Source organism: Helianthus annuus, chromosome 15 (genome assembly GCF_002127325.2).
Source record: "Helianthus annuus cultivar XRQ/B chromosome 15, HanXRQr2.0-SUNRISE, whole genome shotgun sequence".
Taxonomy (NCBI): domain Eukaryota; kingdom Viridiplantae; phylum Streptophyta; class Magnoliopsida; order Asterales; family Asteraceae; genus Helianthus; species Helianthus annuus.
Window position 1 is genome coordinate 11,091,723 of NC_035447.2, and position 14,810 is coordinate 11,106,532.

At 36.2% G+C, this 14,810-nt stretch overlaps 2 protein-coding genes across 2 annotated transcripts; both read left to right on the forward strand.

The window, feature by feature from the left end:
• The first annotated feature begins 3,172 nt into the window (after positions 1 to 3,172).
• LOC110914772 (pentatricopeptide repeat-containing protein At2g20710, mitochondrial-like) lies at positions 3,173 to 3,581 on the forward strand. Its single transcript, XM_022159505.2, has one exon. It carries the CDS (start codon positions 3,186 to 3,188, stop codon positions 3,579 to 3,581), a length of 396 nt encoding a protein of 131 aa, XP_022015197.1. The 5' UTR covers positions 3,173 to 3,185.
• A 54-nt stretch (positions 3,582 to 3,635) lies between these two features.
• LOC110914771 (pentatricopeptide repeat-containing protein At5g27460-like) lies at positions 3,636 to 4,034 on the forward strand. The gene has a single exon (XM_022159504.2). It carries the CDS (start codon positions 3,636 to 3,638, stop codon positions 4,032 to 4,034), a length of 399 nt encoding a protein of 132 aa, XP_022015196.1.
• The last annotated feature ends 10,776 nt before the right edge of the window (positions 4,035 to 14,810 follow it).

The window sequence follows — 14,810 nt, forward strand, 5'->3', positions numbered from 1 at the left end:
AATAAACGTGATGAAGTACTTATTTCCTCAACGCGTGGGAACCGCTTTTAAATCACACACATCGGTATGAATTAAATCAAGGGGTTCGGTTATTCGTTCAACCGATTTAAACGATGATCTCGTAAGTTTGGATTCAACACATGTCTCGCATTTGTGATTGGACTCGATATGGAATGTTGGTATTAAGTTTAATTTAATTAAACGTCGTAATGAATTAAAATTTACATGCCCTAGTCTACCATGCCAAACATTAGAAGACTCAATCATGTAAGTAGAAGTAGAAATTTCATTAATTTTCTTGTTTTCGTTTACAACCGAAACATTCATTTTAAACATTCCATTAAGGGCATAGCTCTTTTCGATAAACATTCCACGTCTAGACAAGACAAAATTGTCCGATTCAAACACTTGACGAAATCCAAACTTGTTGAGCATCCATCCCGACACGAGATTCTTCCTTATCTCTGGGACATAAAGCACGTTGGTCAAAGTAAGCTCCTTGCCAGACGTCATCTTCCGGATGACAGTGCCTTCCCCCTTGATGCTTGCGGTAGCTTTATTTCCCATATAAAGCTTTTCTTCACCCGACGCTTCCTTGAATGTAGAGAAAAGAGCCTTGTCTCCACAAACATGGCGGGTTGCACCCGTGTCAACGAACCATCCTTTTGGGTTTTCACCCATCGCGTTGACTTCTTCAATCATAGCCGCTTCCTCGGTTATCATTGCGATTAGAGGCATACCATCCTCATCAACCATGTGCGCACGCTCACGCTTAGGTTTCTTGCATTGGTTAGCACGGTGCCCCGTCTCGTTACAATTGTAACAAGTACCTTGGAAAGGCGCAGGCTTCTTTTTCACAGCCCCCTTTTTCAGTCCAAGGTTGTTAACCTTTGCTTTCCCTTTGTTGTCCTTTCTACCCTTGCCTTTCTTGCCCTTTGAGGACTCCCCAACTTCCACCATATTTGCCTTAGCCGCAGCTTGCAAAATGGTGCCTTTTTGGGCCACCCTGTTGTCCTCTTCTATACGAAGACGGATGACAAGTTCCTCAATAGTCATTTCCTTTCGCTTGTGTTTAAGATAGTTCTTAAAGTCCAACCAAGCAGGAGGTAATTTTTCGATCATGGCTGCCACTTGAAATGTCTCGCTAAGTACCATTCCCTCAGCGTGGATGTCGTGTAGTATAATTTGCAACTCTTGGAATTGGTTCATAACAGTCTTGTTGTCAACCATTTTGAAGTCCAAGAAACGGGCGACAACAAATTCCTTTGTTCCCGCATCCTCCGTTTTGTACTTTTTATCCAAGGACTCCCATAACTCTTTGGAAGTCTTGATATTATAGTACACATTATACAATGCATCCGAGAGACCGTTGAGAACATAGCCTTGACATATAAAGTCCGAGTGCTTCCATGCCTCGACCGCGCTCAGAGCCTGAGCATCGGTCTCCCCTTCCGCAGGTTGGGGAGCGGTTTCAGTCAAGAACCTCACAAGGTTCATGGTGGTCAAATAGAAGAACATCTTCTGTTGCCACCTTTTGAAGTGGAGACCCGAGAACTTCTCGGGTCATTCAGCATGATTCGCTATTGTGGACGCTCCCACAGTGTTGGCAGGGGTACCGACAACAACGTTGACGTTGGTATTTTCAGTCGACATTCTGAAAAATTCCACAAAACCAAGTTAATAAAACTGTTAGAATAATAAATGTGCTGATTTATTATTTTACTAACAAAATCGATGAGTAACAAAATCAGCCTCGTAGCTTCTAAGTCCAACTTTGAAGACTACAAGAGAAGATCTTAAAACCCAAAGACGAAGGAGTAGAGGAACAGATTCTGTTTTGACAAAGTCGCTACTTTGAATCAAAACAGAGAAAAATCTTTCTAAAACACAACCTGCTGTGAGAAAAAAAAATTGAATTCACAGCAGAGAAGTTTGTGATTCTACACGAACGGTGTTTTAAAATTTGTTTTAAGATTGTAGGAATCCGTTCGTGTAAAATAAATAAAATAATTTATTAAATTGAATTATAAGAACAAAAACAGAATTACAACTGAAAGAATAATACTATTACAACTGAAAAAGGGAAAAACAATAACAAAAATCCGAACAGAAAAACTGTTCTTTGGCTGAGGATCGTGTTAGACACGGGTTCCTTAAAACAAATTTCGTGTCTCCCAGGAGAACACGTTTGTTTCCAGGATACAACAGCCTCAAGCAGTTGCACTGCCGGTCTTGACTCCAACCCGAATGTATACCTTGAAGCTTGAAAGAGAATAGAAGAATTCTGCAGAGAGAGATTGAAATTGTTGTGTAAATCGGTGTGTTTGGTCTTCAATAGGATGCTCTTATTTATAGTTGCAAGTCTTGAAGAAACTGGAAATGAATTAAATGGGTGAATTAAATTGCATTAAACGTCTTTAATGCACTTTAATTCGTCATTTAATTCTCAGTCAAACGCCTTCGTCAGTTTCAAATGCTGAATATAACTGCACTAGCATTAACTGCAGCAGGAAGCTTCCGCGCGCGCGCAGGTTTGCACCCGCATGCGCGGTGCGTCCACTTGGCTCACTGCCATGCGCGCGTGCGCTATACTGACTCAGGTCCATGCAGCCCTTGCTCACCACGTCATGCGCCACTGCGCGCGGACCCACCAGGGTCATGCGCATGCATCCCACGTTACCAACCACCTGGTCCTTGCAGCCCTTGCTTCACCACGCGCACGCGGTCAAAAATACAAAGGCGACTCTCAAGCGGCGATGCGAAGTGCAAAGTGCGTCACATTGCGCCTCATCGCCCACGCGTGCGAGTGCGTGTGCAGGTTAGGGTGCTCCGCACCCTTCGCGAGTACACTAATGAGTGCTTCCATGAAACAATAAGGCTGGAGAGATCCTACTTAAATACCCCTTTAAGTTCCATCTCTCATCCGATGTGGGACAAGGTGCCACTTTCCCACATTTTCAGCATTCAAGTTTCAAACACCAAACTTTGAGAATCGATATCTCATTCATCTTAGCTCCGTTTTGGACGTGGTTTAGTTCGTTGCGAAGCCCTTCCAACGTAGAACACAAACCCATAAATAAATATATAAAACCCTCTCATTTTATTATATTTATTTCTAGTTCAAAATAGGAAAAAATCATTTTCCTATACAAAATTTCCAACACAATGTTGGAAAGTGGGAGAAAATGGATGCGATAGCTAATGAAATGGAAAATGCCGGTTTTTATCAAGACAAATACTCATTCACCCCTCGGTTACGTGCTTATGCGGCTACTGGTAATATCGAAGGGTTAAAGAAGATCATGGAGATCATGGAAGCCGACTCGCGTGTTGGTATGGACTGTGAGACGTATCTTATTGCTACAAATGCGTTTTTAAAAGCCGGGTTAGGTGAGAAAAGTTTTGAATTACTAAAAAAGGTAGAAAAAATGGCGATAACCACAAAGGGTAGACATAAAACACTCCATACCGTTCTTTACACGTATGCAAAATTAGGAAAGAAAGGTGAAGTGGATCGAATTTGGAAGTTTTTAAAGAAAGAAAAGATATATAATGTTGGTTGTAGAAACATGATTATCTAGTCGCTGAAATTAGACGACGTTGAAGAAGCCGAGAGGATCTTCAAAGAATGGGAAATGCAGGGTTTGTCTTATGATTTTCGTATAGCAAATGACTTGTTCGATATTTATGTTAAAAATGGCGAATTGGAGAAGACAGAAGCTGTTTTGAATTCTGGTATTGAGAAAGGGGGTACTCCTAAGTTTCATACATGGTATTGTTTAATGATCGGGTATATCGAGGATGATCAAGTCCTAAAAGGTGTCGAAGCATTAAAGAATGCAGTATCGAATTGTTATGTTTCGCCTTATGAGGAACCCGTTAAGGATAAGTTAGCGATCGTTATGGAGTATTTGGAAAGAAAGCGTAACGTGGAGGAAATGGAGGGATTTATGAAGTCGTTGGTCGCGGAAGGTGTCGTTTCTTCAACTGTATGTGCGCGACTCTTCGATTTCATCACGAACATGACTTCATAACTGAAAGAAATGTTTCAGATTGCATCTATCCTTCAGGATATATGTGTGTAACGACTTGTTTTATTCCTTATAACCGAAAGAACTTGTTACTCTGGAAGCTTATGTGCTGTACTAAGACCATGTGTAGTGGTAGAACCTTATAATGCCCCCACCATGGGGCATTATACGACACGTGGCGTCCTAGTCAGCAAGGGGGCATTATAGCAAAAGTGGTGTAGTGGGTATAATGCCCCATAATGCCCCTTCCAATTATTAAAAAGGATTAAAAAAAAAAAAAAAAAAAAACTATATTCAAAGTCATCCACTAATATTAATTCCTATTGGTTAGTCAAAGGTCAAGATTCCTCCCTTTGTTCCATTTGAGCGTTTTAAAGAAAACGCCGCCTGAACTTTTTTTCCAAAATTTTGAAAAGTAACGCCCCATGTAATGGAGGGGTAGGCGTTATAGGGCGTTTTTTTTGAATTTTTTTTAAAGAAAACGCCCCACTACACATGGTCTAAGGGCATGTTTGGCTAAGCTTTTTAAAACAACTTATTGGCTTTTTCAAAAAGCCAATAAATCAAAATAATGTTTGGATAAAGGAAAAGAACTTTTCAAAATAACTTTTTGGTTAAGGTGGAAAAGTCATTTTAAAAAGCTAAAATATCCTGACTTTTCAAAACTTTTTGGCTTATTGGTTTTTCCCACCATATAAGCTAATCCAAACACTTGTTAAAAAAATACTTTTCAAAAAGTCATAAGTCAATAAGTTCTTTTAACAAAAAGTCCTTTTTGAATTAAATATATAAGCTTAGCCAAACATGCCCTAATATTCATGTCTATGTGGTTTTACTTGACCAAGAAAGGCATATATGTTTTCATTATATTCAACTAACATTATGGTGATTTGAGTTGGAAGATTTTTGCCATTTTCTAACCTAAATGATTTTCCTGTTAATGAGTATGAATGTTTTACTTTGTTTATGTGCTGCCTAATACAAGCAATATATTATCTGGTTCTGTGGTTCGTCTCACTCATCTTTTAAACTTTTAGTGGTTTGTCATTCATCTTTTAAACTTTTAGAGCATCTCCAATCCACGGGCCTGTGGACACCGGTGGAAGGGGTGATGGCTAGAGGGCGCCTGTGTTGAAGGGCCCATGCGAACAGATGAGGGTGGGTGGGGTTGGGTTAGGTTGCGTCAAGGTCAAGAAGACTGTCAAACGAAATCAATGGACTGTAGCCGGCAAGGGGTTACTAGCTAGGATGTATTCACATATATTCATTGACTCCACTTCCGGGAACAACCGTAATGACCAACTTATGAAATGCACACGGGTTGAATGCTCTTCGGAATAAAAAAAAATGATGGGCCTTATGTATACGAAAATGTGTGGTACGTTGTGAAAGATCGACCGAAGGTTTGTTCTTATACAAACATGCCTTAAATGCGAAATCAACAAATCTCGACAACAAATCCATGCCACTCAACTAACATTCAACTTTTTATTCCTATTAACATACCACCAATACGAGTAGTTAAGAATTTCTTCAGATAACGAAAGCTTGAGCTGGTCGTCATGCCCAAAGATTATATCGTTCCGAAATCTCCAAATCACCCACCATGTCGTCAAAATGATACCATGAATTAATTAGCTTTCTACAAATTTCTTTGGGGTACTCAAAAAAAGTTCTAAAAAAAGAGTGAAATAGCCAATTGGTGACCCATTATTGCTAATTCTAGTGCCAGTTTGCTATGATCATTTTTGGATGTTTGGCAGTTGGCACTAGAATTAGTTTGTATGTTTGGTTAATGTTTGGGATGCAAGCGAGTTCATTGGTGAATGGTATTGATGTGAGAGAGATACATTCGGGTTGAAAAAGTGTTTATTGTGTAGAGCACTCTTTTAATATGTTGATTGTCGTTAACGTTATATCATAACGTCGTATGAATATGGTGTTATCAAGTTACCAAAAGAAAGAAAAATTAAAACACCCCAGTCCCCCAAGGAACCTACTGGTTATATTCATTCACATATCACAATGGTATAAACCGCCCACATTCGCCCTACACACAAAACTCTATTGCCCTAAGCTACAGAATAGCCATTTGGATTTGCAGATAATAAGCTATGATAGTTACTCTTTCATTTTTCCCCTAGATTATTGCCCATAATTATCCAACATCATACTGATATTATAGCCAACACCAGAAGCTAATTATCTAAAGGCAATTTCAGTTGACATGAATAAATAACATTACTTTGAAAGATGCCAATTTCATGAATTAAATATGTAACCCTGCAATTGAGACAGAGGTAGTACCATTTTTATGCCCTACTCCTAGCATGAAAATTTGTCTTAAATTCAATATGTAACCCCAAATATTTTAAGTTAACATGTTAATAAATACGTATGACTATAAACGAATTCCGCACACGATTCAATTTGTACACAAAATTTTTGACAAAACGAAAACCGGAATCTACTTGCAGGGACGCATCAATATGAGGTTGGTAAGGAATGAGGTCGACGGTGGGGATTCCGGCGAGTAGCTAAAGCCGACATTGGGGATTCCAACGAGTAGCTGAAGCCAAGCCGATGGTGAGGGATTCCGATGAGTAGCTGAAGCTGACGGTGAAGGATTCTAACGAGTAGCTGAACCGACGATGAGAGATATCCATAGCTGAAGCCGACGTTGGGTATACCCTCTTTAATTTTGAACCAACCCTTTTTTGGACAAAAATACCCCTGTTCTCCACTTCACCACTTTTTTGTGTTCCCTGATATATATATATATGGGACTACATATTTACACATCAACATCACTATTTGCACACTAAACCCTATCTTTACCTACGCTGCGTATAGGTCTATACGCAACGTATGTACAGGGTCCATACACTATATATACATATATAGAGAGAGAAAGAGAAAGTGTAACGTACAATAGGGCTTATCGTACACTCGTACGCGATTGTGAAATCGCATGTTATAAAAAAGCGTGTTGGAAATCGCATGTTGATTTTTTTTGATGAAATCGCATGTTGGTTTTTTGTAGCAATTAAAATGTTGGTAAATATAATGAAATCGCATGTTGGTATATAAAGCAATTTCGCATGCTGGTTTTTCAGCACAAATCGCATGTTCAAGAGTGAATTCGTACCAGATCGTACTGCTGAGATGATCGCGTACATTTTGTACGATAAGAGTCATTGTACGTTAACCTGCCTATATATATATATATATATATATATATATATATATATATATATATATATATATATATATATAGGGAGAAGATCATGCGAGAACCACCTCTTATTGTGAGAACCAATGTGAACACACCAAAAATGCCTAAAAATAGCTAAAAATCACATAAAAAAATTTTTTTTTGATTTTTTTAATATTTTTTTGGTTAAAATCGCTACTTTTCGAATCAAAAAAAAAAAAAAAAAAATTTTTAATTTTTTTTTTTTTTAAAAAAAAATTTTTTTTTTTTTAAAAAAAAAATTTTTTTTTTTTTTTGCTTCGAAAAGTAGCGATTTTAACCTAAAAAATATTAAAAAAATCAAAAAAAAATTTTTAGATTTTTTTTTTGATTTTTTTAGATTTTTTTAGGTTTTTTGGGGTTTAGTTTTTAGCATTTTAGCTTGGGTGGGTTGGGGGGGGGGGGTTAGGTTTTTGGGGGGTGGGGGAGGGGGGTTTAGGTTTTTGGGGGGGGGGGGGTGGGGGTTAGGTTTTTTTAGGTTTTTTTAGGTTTTTTTTAGCTTGGGGGGGGGGGTTTAGGTTTTTGGGGGGGGGGTAGGGTTAGGTTTTTTTTAGGTTTTTTTAGGTTTTTTTAGGTTTTTTTTAGGTTTTTTTAGCTTGGGGGGGGGGGGTTAGGTTTGGGGGGGGGGGGGGTTAGGTTTTTTTTGGGTGGGGGGGGGGGGGGTGGGGGTTTAGGTTTTTGGGGGGGGGGGTTGGGGGTTAGGTTTTTTTAGGTTTTTTTTAGGTTTTTTAGCTATTTTAGGTTGTGTTCACATTGGTTCTCAAGGTTCTCACAATAAGGGTGGTTCTCGCATGAGCTCCTCCCTATATATATATATATATATATATATATATATATATATATATATATATATATATATATATATATATATATATATAGTGGAAGGTTCAAATGAGAAGAAAAATTTTGTAAGAATAAAAAGAATAAGTTTTAAACCAATAGAAATGCTTCATTTTACTTCATTTAATGTGTGTATTTAATGTAATTAATAAGGGCATATAGGTAAATTTCTAATTGTAGTTAATTAGCTAACTAATTAAACTTGTAACTCACTTTTAAATATACTCTTTCAAGATAAAATAATCTATGGTGAAGGACAATTTTCGACATGTGTAGGATAAATTTTAGTATGTGTAGGATAAATTCTTAAATGTGTATGATAAATTTAGATATGTGTAGGGTAAATTTCGGTAAGTGTAAGATATATGTAGGACAAATTTTGAAATGTGTAGGATAGAATATTTTTTGCTTTATTATTGAGAGATAACATAATTAATTGGAGGAGTTATAAACTATTTAATGTTTTACCATTATGTCCTTTCTTCTTTTTCTTCTCACGTTAAATTTCTTCTTAAATGAACCTTCCCCTATATATATATATATATATATATATATATATATATAAAGTATATCATACATTACGGCTTAACGTACTTCACGTACGATAACGTGCGTGATTTGTTCTATAAGATACGTGATTAATGTTTTCTATATGCGTGATTATTGTGTTTCAACATGCGTGATTTTGGATTTTTGAGTTATAACGTGCGTGATTTTAAAATGAACGTGCGTAATTACCTGTCGTACGTGATGTACGTTAAGTCGTAATGTATGTTAACCTTCCTCTATATATATATATATATATAGGGTAGGGTTCTAGAGTGAACAACCTCCCAAGAGTGAACTACGTGAACTGATCTGTACCATTGATTTCCTTTTTAGTTGTTAAGAGTAGGATTGTAATTATATAAAAAATTAGATTTAAATCATTATTTTAATAATTGAATTAAGTTACATCTTTCCAATTTTAAATTCATTATCCACAATATCTTTCCTATTTTAAATTCATTATCCACAATATATTTCCTATTTCAAATTCATTATCCACAATATCTTTTATTTCAATTTTATTTTTCAGATTTCATCACCAGAATTTAAATTGTGATTTTTAAGATCCATGTAACCTTCATATTTAAACGGTATACACATGTGTACTTGGATATGAATAGAACAGTACGCATATGTACTCAGTATCGGACACATGTGTAATTAGCTACATAATATAAACATACAAACAAAACCTGTAAAACTATTTTATTTTAACAAATTACAAGTTCCATAATGTTTGCCAAACCAATCAAAAAACATTCAATTACAAGTTCCAGTTTCGTAAAAACAATAAACGCAACATAATCGGAAAAACAAAAAATATAGTCTTTTACAACTATTCGCCACGGTGTATGCTCAATCATCCTTATCGACCAAGCAAACAAACATACGTGAATCATCGTTATCGACCTCATACGTGAATCATCCTTATCGACCTTCCATCTTTACTTTTCTCGTTAACGACCTCTCCTATAATAGCAAAAAAAAAAAAACTCAGCAACTAATACTTTGCATAATTCACAAGTGTACATCAACAACTTTACACATTCAATACATAAAAAAGTTATGAGATATCACAAAAGCAGACGCTATACACATGTGTACATTGGGTTAAAATTAGAGCAAAATCAGAATACACATGTGTACATCGCATTAAAAACAGAGCAAAATCAGAATACACATGTGTACATCGCGTTAAAAACAGAGGAAAATCAAAGAATTGAACAATAAAACTCAGCAATTAATACTTTGCATAATTCACAAGTGTACATAAACAACTTTACACATTCAATACCCAAAAAAAAATTGAGATATCACAAAAAATAGACGCTATACACATGTGTACATCGCATTAAAAACAGAACAAAATCATAATACACATGTGTACATCACATTAAAAACAGAGCAAAAGAATACACATGCGTACATCATCGCATTAAAAAGGTAATTTCAGATACTTTTCCACAAGGATAAAGTTTCAAATTCATTTTTAAGAAATTCCAAAAAGGTAATTAATTCTAGTTTTGATACAAGGGTACTATGTAAATAAAGATAATATATTGTTTTTAATATATATAAAAAAACGTTGGACAAAACATGTTCTGAACTAAAATCACATGGGGTGAACTTTCAGTTAAAAAGATCCATGTTTGTTGTTTAAAATGTCTCCCAACTGGAACTGAGTTTGTAGGATAAGTTACTTACGAGTCAACTTCAATGCTATGGTCAACTTCAGTTGATTCGAGCAACCGCTTTACTGGATCTTGATCATATAGATACTTCAAAAATAAAATAACCAGTTCACTACCAAAACAAAGTGAGATGAAGATATAGTAAATTCTTGATGATTACTATAAGAAAGATGACACGAGTACTTTTAATGCGAGAAAAAGGGTAGCTTGTGTTGGCCAGCCAGCTAATTTTTTCCCTTTTTAATTCATTTTATTTTATAAAGCGTACAACTTGCTAGAATTATATCAAAATTATAGGAGGTTGAACAACAGTTTGGGCAAATTTCAGCCTGTTTGACACGTTTTACGAGTAAATAAGTCTTTAAACTTCGGCTGTTTGATCGGTTAGAGATATAATCTAACTTAAATCAACAACAAACCTATTAAAAGCCAAAAACTGATGCTGGTCACTTGGATCCGACATTAACATTTTCACACATTTGTGAAGCCAATTGAAGAAATTTGAAAACTGCAAAAGAAAAAAAATCGAATTTAGTCGTTTTAACTTTTATCATCATTGCTCCAATTGTAAAAAATGTTTTGAATTGAAATAATCACCTGTTTAACAGAAGAGGATAAAACCCTCATAAAGCGTTGAACTTGAATGAGCAACATTCCTGATTTCTCCGATGCATGACTTATTAAAGTCTACTCCTCCGATCACCTCACCTTCTGATGGCCATCGGCGTTTACTCTAATCGGCGGTAAGTTAACCAACGACGGTGAAGACGATTCCGACCCAAACAACGATGTCGTTTCAATTATTAGCGAATCGGGTACTGAATGCACATACCGGCGGTGATGGTTGCTGGTTTACGGGGAGAAGATGAAGAATGGGATGGTTGATGGCCGGCGGTTGATGGTTCCAGATCTAGGGTTGAATATGTTGATTACTTGATTTGTGAGAAAGAACAAGATTTATGCAATCAGTTTAATACGGAAATTACACATATATCTTTTTTGTATTTAATTAAATGGAAAAAATTAACCAAATAATTACCATCATGCCACTCACTTTAATCTCAAGATCATAAAAATCAAGGGCCCAGATCAGTTCACGCGGTTCACTCTTGGGATTTTGTTCACGTTTGAACCTAATCCTATATGTGTGTGTGTGTGTGTGAGAGAGAGAGAGTGAGAGAGAGAGAGAGATTACATTGAATATTATGTTTTTTTTATTTATGCCCATTTTGGTCATTTTATACATTTTATTAAAAGCTCCAGTTACTCTGCCAAACACCTTAAATATCTAAAAAGCTACAGCTACCAGGTACTAGCTACAGCTACAGCTACCAGATACTAGCTTTCAGCCACCAACTACTTTTATTAAAATATTAATTTCTCTCTCTTCCACCTACACAACCCAACCCAATCCAATTTTTTACCCATATTCACAACCCAATCTAAACTAATATTTTATTATAAAGAACTAGAAGTTAAATAATAAAAAAAGAAAAAAGAATTAAATATTATAAAGAAATAGAAGTTAAATAATAGAAAAAATAATAAAGAATTAAATATTATGTTAGTTGTTGGTTGCAACCATTGGTTGCCACACCAACTAGGTTGTCCACTTATTTCCATTAGTTGATTAAAATAATTTTCTTCAATTTTGTCCTACTCTTCACATGACAACCGGTTGTACAATTTGGTCACCATAGTAACTAGTCTGATGGTTTTTCTGTCTTTTCTTGTATATGATATTAACACACCAATGTACTAGTATCCTTAACCATTGATTTAGTTTGGTTTGGTTTGGTTTGATTCGATTCGTTTTGATTTGGTGGAGTGTAAACAAACCCGTCCTTGTGACTCAAAGCCATAAAACCTTCCAATGGCTAAATGTTGAAGAACATATAATTCTTTATGCCACCATTTATGTTACATACCAAACAGGAGAACACAACCCAAAAGGCTAGTCTAATCGGTGAGAGAGCCCATTTGGTATATAAACCCCTCATCAGTTCTCCATACTACCGATGTGAGGCAAGTCCCATACCTTGCAATGGTATTTGTCCATAACAATTTAGGTGACAATGCGGATCTTGTAGTGTTAAAGAAGACGGGGCATGCGATCAACATGGAGCAAACAAAAGAGTTGTGTCGACTCGTAAATTTGTTCCTCATTGACAAGACTTTCCCACGAGATGAAAACATTAGCAACGATCGCAAGGCACGTTAAACAAGTATTTAGAACAAGTGTGTGCCACTTTTGCTATTTAATAGATATGTCACCTCGAGTATTTTGTGCGACGATGTACGTGTAGTGTACAACAATATATATTCATAACCAAAATTTGAATGATTGTAAAGATTTCATTTCAGTTTCAAAAGTATATATTTAAGTTCCAAGATAAGTGACCAAGTTAATCTAATATCTTCAGCATCCGGTTTTCTTCTTTAAAAATAAATTAAATAAAAAACTAAAACTATAATTACAATGATCAATCAAAAACCAGAAAATTATCGGAGTTCCTAACTCTTTGTGCTACGTTTTGATATCCATTTCAAGATTTTTGGGCTTCTCAATCCGTTTTTTTAAATTTTGGGCCTTTTCTCCTAAGCCCAACAATTACGAGAAAAGAAAGATATCTGATTTGGGAGTTGGGACCATTTAGTGTCACAACACATATATGGTGATTGCAGAGTGGCGTCTATGAAAATTTATGTACTTTGTTCGAGCTCGAAAAAATGTGTCTTTCCGTAATGTTTTATTATTATTTTTAAATCAAATGGGTATTGGGTTCACTAAACCTAATGTCAATGGGCTAACTTCTAAACCATAAAAGGAATTTTGTAAATGGGCATATCTTAGAGTTGGTATGAGTATACTGTTTAAAAAAATTAACATATATATCGGATTTAAAAAAAAAAAAAAAACACGTGCCCCTTGAAATCGCGGGCCCTGTGCGGTGGTCCTCCCCGCTCACCCTCATCACCGCCAATGGTGATTGGCTCCCACAATACAATCTAGACCCATAAAATATCCTAAGGGGAACTTGGAACTAAAATTTCATCCTCTTGAGAAGCATACTACAAGGTCAATCGAATTTGTGAAAGACATAAATATGCACCGAGCGAACGATAAACGATGATGATCTACATAGCGAAGATGGAGTTCGGGTTATGTTCAAGGTGTGACAATGGACAAGGGTTATTTAATTCCGGAAGAGATGCAAGTTGAGGTTGAGATTTATTGGGCCGATGGCTAGAGTCGGGAAAGTTGCTTATTGTTTAAAACTACCCAAAGAGTTGGGTGAGATTCATAACACAAATCATGTGTTGAGTTTGAGAAAGTGTTTGATAGGTGGCACGACATATGTCCACTAGAAAACTTCGCAGTTGATGGAAAGATGAGTTATATAGAAGAACTTGTCACTATCCAAGACAATATGACGAAAACAGTCTACAACAAAGTTATATAGTTAATGAAGGTGCAATATAAGCGTCGACTTGAATCTGATGCCATTAACAAGTTGTTTGAAGAAATGTAGAAGTATGGATCATTTTTTGGTTCGTATAAGTTGGTGAACGTGAATGTATCTGTTGGGTTTTGAAGGCTTTAATCACACAAAGAAAACTCACGTACAGAGAATGTGTTTGCTGCTAAAAAAACCCTACATCTCATTCGAAAGAAAACGTACAATATATAGGAACAAACAATGACCCACTAACTAATAATTAGGGCCACTAACCCATTAACCCACTAACTTAATCTTGCTTAACACTTCAACATTAAAAACACATGACTAATTAAAAATACTTGACCCATTAAAAACATACTGCTACCGACCCGACTTAACCCGTCAAGATTAATCTAACATTCACCCCCTTAATCTTGACATTTTGACCCGTTTCTTTCTTGCTCGTTGATTGAACCACATAGGTTCTGGTCTTGCTCTTGCCATACGAACCGTTAAGGTTCGATTCTTTCTTTCTTTTGGCTATCGATATTCTTCTTTCTTTCTAATCGACGCCTTTTCTTTCTTTCTTCATTCTGACTGGTGCTTGCTCTTTCTTTCCTGTGACACCGATCTCTTTCTTTCTCTTTTTCTTGCGAGGCCTTCTTTCTTTCTTTCTTTCTTGCTAAGCGACGCCGACCTCTTTTCTTCTTTCTTCTTTCTTCTTTCTTCTTTCTTGTGGCGCCTCTTCTTTCTTTCTTTCTTTCTTTCTTAAGGATTCAATTATTTAAACCCGACTTTTTTTCTTGCTGATCTTGCTAGTTAACTTACTTTAAACATGCTTCTTGATTGCTATCCATTGCCAAAAATAACCTTGCTGCTCGTTCCAAATCGTTCTACTTTCTTGCTAGCTTGTTTGCCTTATTCTTGCATTTTCTTGCTATGACCAGATTTGGCAACCCTATACCAATGCCACTTGATACTCTTTCGTTACCGATTCAGCCCC

Bases quoted from the DNA above. Each gene is read 5' to 3' on its own strand.
- LOC110914771 (XM_022159504.2), top strand. From the start codon at position 3,636: ATGCAGGGTTTGTCTTATGATTTTCGTATAGCAAATGACTTGTTCGAT.
- LOC110914772 (XM_022159505.2), top strand. From the start codon at position 3,186: ATGGATGCGATAGCTAATGAAATGGAAAATGCCGGTTTTTATCAAGAC.